Here is a 14,462-nt window from a genome sequence, read left to right as displayed (position 1 = left end):
TATTGTTATTAGAAATTACTGACAAAAACACTAGTAGGGTAACTGTTAAAGAACATATTTCCATGGCAACAAATTCTTGTCTCTGAAACACAACATTTTAAGAATCTGGGCATTTTTATTTATAACAGTGATGAAAACAATTCAGTTTAACCAACTGACTGACAAAAAAATCTAAGCAAAAAAAGAATTACATTAGTTATACTATTATCACTGTTACAATTTATCATTCAGGGTTTTTTTTGCCCAAATTCCAGGCAAGACACAGAAATTAGGCCAGAAGACGTTGCAGACTCTAGGATGACTTGCTTAATGTCTTCAGTGAAGTACCAGGCCTGGTCACCAGGAATTAACTCAGCTGTTTGTCTTCAAACATTCACCATTATCATTAGTTACAAGGTTTTTTCTCATGACCTTCATCAAAAACAATTCCTTGTCATAGTTAACTAGCTACCTCTTAACATTGTAAAATACTCTGTACGCTAAAATACACTAAAAATACACTGAAACACTCTTGGAATCACCTCCAACGGATGCAGGTTTCCAGCATTTCCAGAAACTAATTCCTCCTTTTTAGCCACACAAAAACTCTCTCCCATAACCTCCACTGGGACATCGTTAACAAAGGGGAAGATGAGTGAAGAAAAACAGAGTACCTTACATGCTGACAAGGTGATTGCTATCATGGTTAGACAACACTCAGACTGAAGGTTAGGGCAGACCAACAAGCATACAGACCAAGAAGGAGACAGAGGAATGGGTTGTTTTATGGAAATCACGTCATATATCCTCAATTAATCATGATCAGTGAGAAGTACATAACACCACTGCACTAAATATTGATTGAAACAGTTAGTAATTGAGTTAATAATGAAATATAAATAATGTTTATTTAAATTTTGGGGGGGGGAATTACTGCTGTCCCTGAGAAATGAACATAACAGTATGGTTAAATGTCAAAGCATAGATAAGGCTGTGACACTCTACACTGACTATTGAATTTCAACTTGATTTCCTCACTTGGAGAGTCATTAGTCATTTGTTATTGGCAAGTTGATAATCAGAGTAGACATTGGACCTGCTGTTGGAGGAGCACTTTGGTCTTTTTTTGTTTGTTTTCATTTGTTTTGAAATGTGACAAGAATTTTCAATTGAAACATATAAATAAGACAAAAAGTCATAAATGACAGTTGGTTTTTCCAGTCAGAATCCCTTTGTCTGTTTCTCCTCTAAATTCTCTAATTCTCTATTTCACTGGGTAAACAGTTTCCACAGCTGGTTATACACTAGTTCTTTTTTTCTACGTATGGTAAGTGGGGGTAGTTTGACTCTGATCCACAGTCAGTGTGTAATTTGCAGCAGGTTGCTGTAGCGTCTGCCCGCAGGTGGGCAGCAGCATCAGTTAAAACCAACTAAAACCACATATGCACTGCTGTAGATGCAGCAGCTGCAAGATTTTAAGCACATATAAGAATGAATGCAAGTTTAAATGTGTGCTCAAGGATGTTATTACTCAATCAAACTCCAGTGACAAAATAATTGTATTTCACAAAACAGTTTACTGCTGCTTTGAGGGGGGTTGTGCTGTTCTCCTGTCTTTATGGCTTATGTTGGGTCTAAACACACAAACCAGAGGCCAGAAACCGACTACTAACTTTAATAAAATAATCATAATAATAATAAAATCACTGTTTTTGTTGATGCACTTTGGTGCCTTGAAAAGACCAAATTGTTCTCAGCATACAAAGTTTTTGTAAAAGCCATCAAACTTTGTTATCTGTTGACACATGAAATTGTAACATTAAGTTAATGTATACCTACAAACAGTGAGTTATTATTCCTTATTAGATTATGTGTCTCACTCTCAGGAAAAAAGCTTTACATGCAGTGAGAGTTACACGAGTAAAAGCTCGTGAAAACATATAAAGGACTTACTTACACTGTCCATAGACTATGTGTAAAACCATGGATATGCTGATTTTTGTTAATCATAATTAAATTTACTATGTAAATGATTAAAATATTGTAAAAAGATGCTGAAAGGTAATGTTAATGTTGCTCATGCACAGGTTTTGTGTTACATGTTTAAGAACCAGGGTTCACTGACAAGCTGTGGCTTTCTAAGCCTATTTAAACAAATCACAGGGAGAAGTTTACATACGAGGTATAATAGACTGCACAAATAATGACTAAATGTTAGACTGACTTTACCACTGTTTCAGGTACACTCCACCAGTATTGCACTTAAACCTGAAAGTGTCATAAATGGCTGTTTTGCAGGCCAAATGAACTCAAAACAACTTTAAAAATCTAAAAATAATTGTAAAATATTTTAAATTAAAAATAACGACAGTGTTGAAAGCAGGAATTGAAATACTAGAAGTAGTTTTGAATTTCAAATTCAGTTTTATTTTTACAGCACCAAATCACTACAACAGTTTTCTCAGGGTACTTTATATTGTAAGGTAAAGATCGCACAACAAAGCAACAAAAAGAGAAAAAAAACAATCATATGACCCCTTTGAGCAAGCACTTTGGTGACAGTGGGAAGGAAAAAATCCCTTTTAACAGGAAGAAACCTCCAGCAGAACCAGGCTCAGGAAACTGGTTGGGGTTAGGGGAGGAAGACTGGACGACCTTTTTGTGTTTTTCTAGGAGAAAACACAACAAGGGAGCACAAAACTGTGAGCGAAGAAAAAACTGGAGAGGAAGCATCCGGGAGGGCAGCTGAACCTAACTGAGAAGTAAGGCAAGGGATGTCAGTCTGAATAGAAAGCAAAGAGACAAAATGCTAATAAGATGAAGCAGGAAGTCACAAAATACAGGAACAGAAAAGTGGACTCGACACAGAGAACAAGAGGACAGGAAAACAAACTCAGGAAACGAACTGTAATTACAAAAAGTTTACATTTTCAAGAACAAACGAAGCAGAAAGATGGAAAAGTGAAAAAAATAAACCAAAAGCAAACTAAGAAACAAAACGAAGATATTTACCAACAACAGAACTTAAGAGTAAAAACCACAAAACCCTCGTTAGAAGACCGTCGGCTTTGACAGAAAATGAAAGAAACTGCTTCATTTTCCGCCGTCATGTTTATAACAATCGTAAAAATAAATCTTGTTTTCGCAGTTGTCATATGGCACATTGAACCTGTGGACAAATAACTGATCAGCATGAATGTTCAATAATGTAAACCTTTGTTTCTTAGTTAGAGAATCCACTCCCCAAACCATGTTGTTTTCCAGAAAGTTCACATTTTAGTTTTGTCTGAGCATCTTCAGTTTGCAGATAATGCTCATAAAGTTTAAATATATTATTGCTTTTCTCTTTGTACAGTCAGCATGTCATGTGATTTTTCTGTCCTGCCACCTGATTAAAGATCTGGGGGCGGTCCCTATGAAAGAGGATATAGTGTGTGAAACTGCAGCCTTCCCTAGGACACTCAAACATTCCTGCTGTAAGTACGCTGATGCTCTCTCCGTCTTTTTAATGTTCTCCTGTACACACTGCTGTGGATCTTTGCTAAATTCTGTCATCATTTAAGTCATTTCACAAAGGTCACAGGGCAAAGGTGAATGCTGTGTGTAACCTGGTGTTTTGGTTCTTACTTAAATATGCATCGTTTTAGTGTTTGCTGAACGTTTCCATTGGTTTTGATGAAGGTAAGGACTGAATCTAAAAAAGAAATGTGCACGAGAGCTTTATATCAAAATTAGTTTTTTAAAGCTAAAGTGTATCTTAAGTTATTCATTTATTTTACATTTTACATTTTAAAGCACAACTTGCTTTTAAATCTGTTTTTGTTTGTTATACAGACGTTATGTACGGTGCAGTATTCAAAAGATTCTCCATCTTCTTTATGCCAAGCTAATTATTTATTCATTAGACTTAGACTGAACCACACCATGACTGTAGTGTGTTCATCACGTACACTAGCTGTGCTGTGAGTTCTGCCACTTTTACTCTGTCACAAATAATTATACGTAGGATGAACTGAGCACAGTTGGAACAGAGGGTCATCTAACTCACATGTGCAACAAACCTGAACTCTCATTTTGGTCCTGCACATGCACATTAGCATCATCTCTGATCATTGGAACTTTGAAGTAGGTGAGCATTTCAAATCTTAAGATATTGGTTTATTTTTGTGTTCACCACTAATAGCTCCTTGTGCTTGGATCAGCGTGAGTCATTGTGATCTTCACTCTAAAGACTAAAGACTGACGTATGTCATGAAATGGTGTCGTTTAAAGAAATCAGCCAGTCAAGAGAAATGTGTAGGAGGATCAGCGGGGAACAGTCTGACATTCAGACAAATGGTTGAACATTTCTGGTTAAGAGTAATGCTTATAAAAAAATGTACAAATCTAACTAAAACACAATTTACTGTTTATTATATTTGATGAATGATATTCTGGTGTCAGCTGTAGAAAAAATAAACTACTTTTGGATATTATGGATTTTTTTGTAGTTTAGACTTAAGGAAGCATAAAATATGTCGTATTTTCACTCACTAGCTTTTTCTGGCACAATGGAAAAAGGAAAAAGTGTACTCTACATTAGTAATTATGAAAATGATTTTTAATATTTCTGACCTGACTGACAAGAAATGCAATTCCTATGCAAATTGCTTCTCTTTGATCTCTTTGCTTCTCTTCTTTGATCAAATATGTCAGAAAATACATGAACATAACTAACAGTTACCGATGTTTAATGTAACCTTTACAATATGATGTGTTTGAGTTTACAGACTGAGGTTTATCAGAAAATAAACCTTTTGTAAGTTATATAAATAACTATAAACATATTTTACAGCAGAGGCAACATTATTCTAGCCCAGCACTGGGTCTCTTTTATATACAGTAACCAAATCAATCAGAATCACAATACTTATCAATATCAAATGATGAGAATAGGAAGTCGAACACAGCGTAGAGAATCTGGTCATTTTTAAAAAAAATAAAATCCCTAAAAGACCACATGCAGACTCAATGCTTCACCTCTGAAACGCTCAAACGTTTCATTTGGATGGCCCTGGTATTTTGCATACTGTCTCAAAAATAGCATATATTAACCTTTTTTTTTTTTGTTACTTTGTTACTATACTTAAGTAGAATTTTTGTTATTTTTTCTGACAACTTTTTACTTTTACTCCCTATTTACTCCTAACTTTTTGAAAACAGGCCCATTAATTTTGGTTTGACGGATTTACTCCAAGCCTTCAAAGATCAGACGATTTAAGCCTAAACAGTAACACATGAATGTGTTCCTGTGAATGTGTATTAATCACCAGGAGATGTTGCATAAAAAGAAATGAAAGACCCCAAATCGTGTGCCATATTGGGTTGTTAGTGGGGGGTGTTAAAGTGGGCTGGTGTTTTTGTTTAATTTATCTTTTTTGGCACAACACAAGAACAACTGCAAGCTTAAGTTACTTCTGCACAGCTACCCCTACTGAAGACGAAAGGCAGTGACGTCTTGTCGCTGTGGCAGGTAATTTGAAGTGCAGCGTTTCTATCAGTTCAACAAACAACAGCAAACACACAAACTGTTTGTGTGCCGTTTGTGTCACAGTGTGTTGCCAGCTCAAGGTCAAGCTGCTGTATTTCACAGGGAGAGAAAAGAAAGAGCTCACTTCAGTCAGAGATGGAGAAAAATAAGAAAGACATGACAGGCGAGGAAGAAGAGAGCTTAGATTTAAAGATAAGACTGCTCCGTGGTGTTTGATAAACTGGACATGTAAAGCTTACAAGTCCTTATGTGTTTAAATCAGATGTTGGGTCTGTACAAGTTACATTATGTTGTTTCATATTACATATATATATTTCATATAACAAACTGGGGCAGACTAACTGTGTTATTTAAAGGTTACATGAAAATCCTCTGCAGGTTAGTGCAGGATAAACAGGTTAGGTTGCTACAATGTGTGACTGGTGCACAGTGGCTGTGGTTTCATGGTCAGAGTTCGGTTACATCAACTGTAGCAGAGATTCATATGATTTTTAGCTGATGATGCTGAGATCCATTGGCTGAATTCCACCTTCAACTTTAGAGTGTTTAACATAAACAGCATAAACAGCGTACTGTCAGTGTGGAGGATGGAAATCAGCCAAAAGAACTCGTGAAACATCTGCTGACATCTGGTTGAATTCAGCTGTGTACATCCACAAACAGCAGCAGGTCAGCTGATCACAGCCTGCACACTAAGGAAATCTACTGGAGCTCTCAATAGAAATTATTGTGAGTTATGATTCTTTTCCCCACGCTGAGCCACTACTGCTGATTTTAGGCTACTCAAATTCCTGTTTAGAGGCAAAGTGACCCTCTACAATGGAGGCAACAGAAAATAGAGATGTGTTTTATTTTCCTTCTTTTTCTCTGCTCATGTTCTACTTAACCGATTCAAGCTGAGTGCATTTTTTAGAAATAAAATGTACTCAGCTTTAAGGAGCTACTTTTACTTTCTTACTTTGAGTACATTTCAGAGCCTGTACTTGAGTAAAGAAGTTGAAGCAGTACTTTGTATTATCTGCTCAGATACAGAGATGGATGCTGAAGCTAGCAGAACGATGGAGGTCGCGACGCTCGGCCGGCCCTTCAGCCTTGGGATGCTGTATGACTGCCGCCAGGATTTAGTCATACCTGGTAAGGATTCATGCGTAGTAACTCAATATACAGTGGTATGCAAAAGCTAATTCATTAACTTTTAATTAATTAATTTTCATGATTTTTCTTCATAAAGCATTGGTTGTTTGGATCAGCAATTCCATGTAAATATATCATATAGCAGATGAACACAATGGTATTTGAGAAATGAAATGAAGTTTATTGGATTTACAGAAAGTGTGCAATAATTGTTTAAACAAAATCAGGCAGGTGCATAAATTTGGTCACCCCAACAGAAAAATTACATCAATATTTAGTAGATCCTCCTTTTGCAGAAATAACAGCTTCTAAACGCTTCCTATAGCTTCCAGTGAGAGTGTGGATTGTGGTTGAAGGTATTTTGGACCTTTCGTCTTTACAAAACATCTCCAGTTCAGTCAGGTTCGATATATTTTCAATAATATTCAGGTCTGGACTGAGATGGCCATTCTAGGACGTTGTACTTGTTCCTCTGCATGAATGCCTTAGTGGATGTTGAGCAGTGTTTCGGGTCGTTGTCTTGTTGAAATATCCAGCCTCAGTGCAAAATCAACTATGTCACTGATTCTTGAACATTGTTGTCAAGTGCGCTGAATAGTTGAACAATGCACAGTGACACCATCTGCAACAAGGTGATGTTCTAGGTCTTTGTAGCTGTTCTCACCATCCTTCGCCTCTGATATCTAAGATTTTTCTTGAGCTGCCACTTTGGGCCTTAACTAGAACTGTGCTGTGGTCTTCCATTTCCTCAATATGTTCCTCACAGTGGAAACTGACAGCTGAAATCTCTGAGACAGCTTTTTGTATCCTCCCCTAAACCATGATGTTGAACAATCTTTGTTTTCAGGTCATTTGAGAGCTGTTTTTTTGAGGTTCCCATGCTGCCACTCTTCAAAGATGCAAAGAGGAGAAAAACTTGCAATTGGCCACTTTAAACACCGTTTCTAATGATTGGATTCACCTGTGTATGTAGGTCAAGGGTCAATGAGCTTACCAAACAAATTTTGTTTACCAATAATTAGTGCTAAAGGTAAACAAATCAATAAATGACAAGGGTGCCCAAATTTATGCATCTTCCTAATATTTTAAGTTTTGCTTATAGTTTAAGTAACTATTGCACACTTTCTGTAAATCCTATAAACTTCATTTCACTTCTCAAATATCATTGTGTTCATCTGCTATATGATATATTTACATGAAATTGCTGATCCAAACAACCAATGCTTTATGAAGAAAAATCATGAAAATTATCAGGGGTTCCCAAACTTTCCACAGTACGTGAACTAAAATCCACAATCGACATCCCATCATCAATTCTGAATAGAAATAAATATTGTTCTTGACATAAACACATTTGTTTTAATAAACTGTGGTTCAGTGGTTAGCCCTGTAGCCTCAGGGTACTTGGTTTGAATCAGGCCGGGCCCTTTTTGAGTGGAGGCATGCATGTCAGGTTAACTGGTGATTCTAATTTGGCCCCATGTGTAAATGTGAGCATGAATGGTTGTCTGTCCCTATGTGTTGGTCCTCCAGCACAGTGTACTATGACAGATAAGACATATAACACTGAACTGATAAGTAGAACTGGAAAATGGATGTATAGAGGGAGGGATGAGAAAATTGTTCAATGTGGAAAAAAATTAGACTAATGCCAGCTGTCTGTGAACAATATGCTGTGTTTACCAGGCTTGGAGACACCCAAAGTGTCATAAGCATGTGTCACGCAACTTACAAAAGTAAAGATTATACACTTTAACAAATACTTAAAACTAAGAATATTTCCTGTACTGTTATTATTTTAGCTAGCTTTACAAGTTCAGTTTTCTTTTTAAATGCCTTTTTTTTTTTAGCTCACTGGAGTTTATCTTCACGACTTGTCTTTGTTCAATTTTAGTTAAATATATTAACTTTAGTGCACAGATGCTCATTTTAAGCCACCATCTGCATTCCAGTGGCAAGAGGTGCTATTTAGTGAAGTTTTGTTGCTTTTAAAGGTAGACTTTTGAAAAGATCATTTTTCATGTTCTCAAACATGTAATTTGTTTTGCTGAGCTTGAAAACAACTTTCTTATTACTAAAAATAAAGAGGCAACCCATCTGGTTAAAGCTACAAAGAAAATATCCAGTATTCTGAAGCTCCACAATGAAAAACACAAAAGCATCGATGTTCTTGTCATTTTTCATTGTTTCCATCCATCCATCCATTCGCTTCCGCTTATCCTCTTCAGGGTCGCGGGGGGCGCTGGAGCCTATCCCAGCTGTCACAGGGCGAGAGGCGGGGTACACCCTGGACAGGTCGCCAGGCTGTCGCAGGGCTAACACACAGAGACAGACAACCATTCGCGCTCACATTCACTCCCGCATTCACACCTATGGGCAATTTGGATTAATCAATTAACCTATCCCCACAGTGTGTTTCTATCCAAAATAAAAAAAATATTTTAACTTGTATTTTTTAACAGGAATGACACTGTGGGACTGTAATGACCTGGAAAAAGATAGACGAGAACAAGAACAACCTAACACTGAATCTGAAATAGTGGCATCTGAATCAATTGAGGACAAATCTTCAGCATTAAATGTTGAGGCATCCCTGAAGGCAAGTTTCTTGGGTGGACTGGTTGAGGTTGGAGGATCAGCCAAATACCTCAATGATCACAAAACATCCAAAAATCAGGCCAGAGTGACACTGAACTACAAAACTACAACAAAGTTCCAGGAACTGTCAATGAATCACCTTGGAAGAGGCAACGTAAAACATCCCTATGTCTTTGAGCAAAGAATAGCAACACATGTAGTCACAGGTATCCTTTATGGGGCTCAAGCTTTCTTTGTGTTTGACCGTGAGGTTTCTAAAGAGGAAACTCATCAAGACATCCAGGGCAGCTTGAAGGTGATGATCAAGAAGATCCCCTTGCTTTCCATAGAGGGTGAAGGGTCCCTGAAAATGGAAGATAAGGACAAAAAAAGTGTTGAGAAATTCTCCTGCAGATTCTATGGAGACTTTTTCCTTAAGAAACCTCCAACAACATTTCAGGAAGCTGTAGAAGTCTACAAAAGCCTTCCAACACTACTAGGAACCAATGGCGAAAAGGCCGTACCAATGAAGGTCTGGCTGTTACCTTTGACCAGTTTAGATTCTTGTGCTGCTAAACTCGTCCGTCAGATAAGTATAAGACTAGTTCAGGAATCACAGAGCGTCCTGGAGGACTTCAGTGAACTGGAAACGAGGTGTAACGATGCACTGAGAACTTCCACTGTCCAACAGTTCCCACAGATTAGCAAAAAACTGAAAAGTTTTAAAGAAATGTGTTCAGAGTTCAAGCTGGGATTTCAGCGAATGTTAGCGAAGAGACTTCCATCAATCAGAGGAGGAGGAGAAGAGGAGGCTGAACTCGCTGAGATCCTGAAGAAGAGACATTCTTCACCTTTCAACAGCAAAAACCTGACTGAGTGGATGGACTGTAAAGAGAGAGAAATCAGTATCTTAAAGTCTTTCACCAACATGATGAAAAACACCAAGACTGTCCCATCTCAGAATAATCTACATGAGGAACTTCTCAGTGCAGAGCATGGCCTGTGTTTTGTTTTCACCTCACTGGGGAAGGATGAACCGTACCTCTCAGCTTTATCTGACTACCTGAAAGAAACAACCAAAACAGACGTTCACGTTTATCATACTTACAATGTAGAGAAGGAACAATGGTACCTTTCAAAAGAAGTAGCAGATGAAATGAGGAAGAAAGCAAAACTCTTCAGTGATTTTGCAGAGGCCAACAAGGAGAACAAGAACATTAAGTTCCTGACAGTGGGGTTAACTAATGAGACTCAGAAAAGTTCCAGCATCTACCTTTATGAAGGTGGATTTGCTGTCAGTGAGAACTTTGAGCCTCCTTCAAAGCCTGAAACTGTGACTGCAGCTGACATAAACCACAACAGTGTGAAACTGAAGATTTCTCCACCCAGGTTTGGAGCAGAGAACATCACCTCCTACTCTGTTGAGTACTGTGTCAGTGGAGAGGATGGATGGCAGCAGAAGACAGAAGCAAAGGCTGAAGAAGTCACAGTGAGAGATCTGAAGCCAAACACAGAGTATGTGTTCAGATGCAGAGCAGTGACCTCAGCAGGTGTCGGACCGGCTAATGTAATCAGTGATGCCATTAAAACTTTACCATGCGGCCCTCCTGGAAAACCTCAAGCTCAGCCATATTCAAGTGAGATATCCGTTAGCTGGGAGAAGCCTGTTGAGCTTGGAGAGGATGTCCAGATATTGAGTTACATAGTGGAATACGCAAAAACAGATAGCAGCTCAACAATAAATGACCTTGAGTGGAATGAAGCAATTTCAGGAGGTGAGAAGGCCATCATTTCAGGGCTTCAGTCAGAGACACAATATGCAGTCAGGGTCAGATGTGACTGTGGTGTAGATGGAAGAAGCAAGGAAAGCATCATTGTTAATGTCTGCACAACAAAGCGTGAATTTGCACGTCTGGCTGAGTACCTAAAACATATCAGCAAGAAAACAAACTCAAAGCTGCCCTCAGTTTACAAACTGCCCCTGGAAGAAGAAGATATGGACATAGATGGATGTCGGAGGTATATCTTTGGCAAAGAAAGCATGAGGCAGAATCGTACAATAATGCTTCTTGGAGCAACAGGATCAGGAAAGTCTACTCTCATCAATGGAATGATCAACTACATTGTTGGTGTAGAGTGGAACGACAGTTTCAGATTTAAGTTAGTTGATGAGGATCCAACCAGTTCACAAGCTCACAGTCAGACATCTGAAGTCACTGTGTATGAAATCCACCACCAGGAAGGCTTTAAAATCCCGTTCTCCATGACCATTGTGGACACTCCAGGTTTTGGAGATACAAGAGGAGTAGCAAGAGACAAGGAGATCACAGAGCAAATCCGCAGGCTTTTCACCTCTCCTAATGGAGTCAGTGAGATTGATGCAGTGTGTTTTGTTACTCAGGCCTCTCTTGCACGACTAACAGCAACACAGAAATATGTGTTTGACTCGGTGCTCTCCATTTTTGGCAAAGATGTGGCAGAGAACATTGAAATGCTGGTGACTTTTGCTGATGGCAAAGAACCACCAGTTCTTGAGGCAATAACCGTTTCTGCAGTCCCGTGTCCAAAAAACGAGTTAGGGCTTCCGGTTCACTTCAAGTTCAATAACTCAGCATTATTTGCAGACAACAGATGCAACAGAGACTGTGAAGTGGATTTTGATGAAGATGATGCCAGCTTTGATGAAATGTTTTGGAAGATGGGAGCCAAAAGTATGGAGAAGTTCTTCACTGCTTTGGGTAAAATGGAAACCAAAAGCTTGCTGATGACCAAAGAAGTCTTAAAGGAGCGCAAACAGCTTGAAACAGCCATCGAAGGTTTGCAGCCACAAGTTAGAACTGGACTAGCAAAGCTTGAAGAAATTAAGACAACCAAAGAAAAGATCAAAGAGTATGAAGCAGTCATAACTTCAAATGAAAACTTTGAGATTGAGGTGGATGTTATTAAACCAGTCCAAAAGCCAATCACAGAGAAAGGAGCATTCATCACCAACTGCCAGAAATGTTCAATAACATGTCACTACCCATGTGCAATAGCACAAGATAGTGAGAAACGTGGCTGTGCATCAATGGATATGGACGGGATGTGCAATGTCTGTCCTGGAAAATGCATTTGGAGTGTGCATTTCAATCAGAAATACAGCTGGGAGTATGTTCAAGTGAAAGAGAAGCAGACAGTGCAAGAGCTGAAACGCAAGTATGAAACAGCTAATAAAGAAAAGATGACTGTTCAGGAACTGATTGAGAGGCAGGAAGAAGAGATTGTTCACCTTCAGGACACGATGGTGTCCCTCATAGATCAGTCAGCTCAGTGTATAACTCGACTTCAAGAGATCAGCCTGAGGCCAAACCCTCTGACCACCCCAGAGTACATTGACATGATGATTGAGGGAGAAAGATCAGAGGCCAAAGAGGGTTACCAGGCTCGAATCAAATCTTTGGAGGCAATGAAGGAGAGGGCAAATCTTATCTCCAAGGTAACGCGACGAGACAAACTTTCAAAAACGGAGGAGGAATTATCCGAGGAAAGAAAGGAGAAGAAGGAAAAGAAAGGCATTTGTTAAGAAAGTTCTAAATTTATTTGGATATTCAGGTTAATATTACGAAGGTCTACAGATATGTCAGCAGCATTAAGAGGACATTAAATGATTTAAAAGAAAACTCCTGGATTAAATAAATATGTTACAATTGAAGTTTTTGTCCAAGTCAAACTAAAGTTATCATGATGCCAGGACTTAAAATTCCATTTTCAGGGTGTGAAAAGACTTTCATTGTAATTTTTCCACAGCCACTTAATAGATCAAAAGCCAAATGAATGTGAATGCCATGTCATATCTAAAACATATAATAGTCTCTGACGGGTGTAGCATTGGTTCTAGACAGATCTTTAAAGGCTGAACTTAAGTAACATTTCCTGCTTTTTGTAGTAATACAACTTATAGTACTTAGAACATTGAATCTTTAGAATCACATACACTGAAAATGTAAATAAATTTGGATTAAGGGTTTGGCAGTGTCTTGTAATTAGGATCATTTGTTGTTCATTTTACATCATTCGGTTGTTTGGATTGATGCAGAATTTACTTGTGAAATATGTTGTCACTTTTGAAATCATAACACATATTTTTGTGATTTATATATTCAATGTGAATCAGAAATATTTCTACAAATGCTGAATTAAAATCCCATTTAAATTTGATTATTAAAACATGTGAGCTCAAATGTTATGATTAAGGTGTGATAATAAATGATCCTGCTGGATATGTGCTGCTGTATTTTGTCTCAAGCTGTTTTTTTAATTTCTAATCACTTATATCTGTATATTACATTTCTACACTACAGTTCAAAAAAGTGCCCCTTCGACAGCCAAACGCATCTGTTCTCTGATTGGATTGTTACATTTGTGATTGACATGACATTGACCAATCAGATTAAAGGAAGAAAAATAGGGTTGCAGGGAGTTTTTTTGGGCTAAGTCCACACACAAATCTTTGTTGCACACACACAAATTCTTTTTACACATACAAAGCCTGATTTACACGTACAAAATATTTATGACCACATTTTGAGCCCATACTCCCCCCTCGTCCCAGCGTGAAGCAGAAAAAATGTGCGAGAGAGAGAGAGAGAGAGAGGGTGAGAGAAAGAAAAAAAAACCCACGGCTGGCAATAAGGAGCCAGCTCGCGTCGTTCACGTCAAAGATCCGGCTCTAAGAGCCATTTCGTTCACGACCGACCCATCACTACTCATCAACAAATACACGTAGATTAATTTAACATGAAACAGAGTGCGTCCACAACAAGTCAGTACAGCTGTGAATATGGCCAATTCTCAGTTACCAGTCAATGATAAAATAATAGCTTTTATTTTCTGCATGCATCAGTCAACCACTCATCCAGAGGATCTTCAATCCCAGAAAATTCCTTCTCCTCATTTGATAATGTCTGTCATCCTTCCATGCCCTGGTAACTGGCCCCTCCAGAGCTGTATGATTTTGAAATATACATACAACTAGCCAAACCACACCTTGATCACACCAACCCTTTTCAATCCTGAGGATGTCCAACGCCATCCAAGTCTGGACTGTGAAAGGTGACTTTAACGCCGACTGTTCTGACAGTCCTGTGTATTACATTCCCTGGTCACATTAGCCAATCTCTGCACATCGGAATAAACATAATCAACATGGTCAACATTATATTTAGTGTTATTTCAAAATAGTATAGATTCTCACCCTCAATCC

The 14,462-nt window shown here is 38.3% G+C and overlaps 1 protein-coding gene across 1 annotated transcript; it reads left to right on the top strand.

Annotated features, from left to right (window-relative positions):
- Positions 1-6,454: 6,454 nt before the first annotated feature.
- On the top strand, positions 6,455-13,682 carry LOC120744766. Its single transcript, XM_040049306.1, has 2 exons — positions 6,455-6,643; positions 9,106-13,682. Exons 1-2 carry the CDS (start codon positions 6,544-6,546, stop codon positions 12,780-12,782), a joined length of 3,777 nt encoding a protein of 1,258 aa, XP_039905240.1. The 5' UTR covers positions 6,455-6,543; the 3' UTR covers positions 12,783-13,682.
- Positions 13,683-14,462: the final 780 nt, after the last annotated feature.

Source organism: Simochromis diagramma, unplaced genomic scaffold (assembly GCF_900408965.1).
Source record: "Simochromis diagramma unplaced genomic scaffold, fSimDia1.1 OVJJ01000355.1, whole genome shotgun sequence".
NCBI lineage: Eukaryota > Metazoa > Chordata > Actinopteri > Cichliformes > Cichlidae > Simochromis > Simochromis diagramma.
Note: the sequence above shows the minus strand (reverse complement) of the source record. Positions and strands in the feature narration are given on the sequence as shown.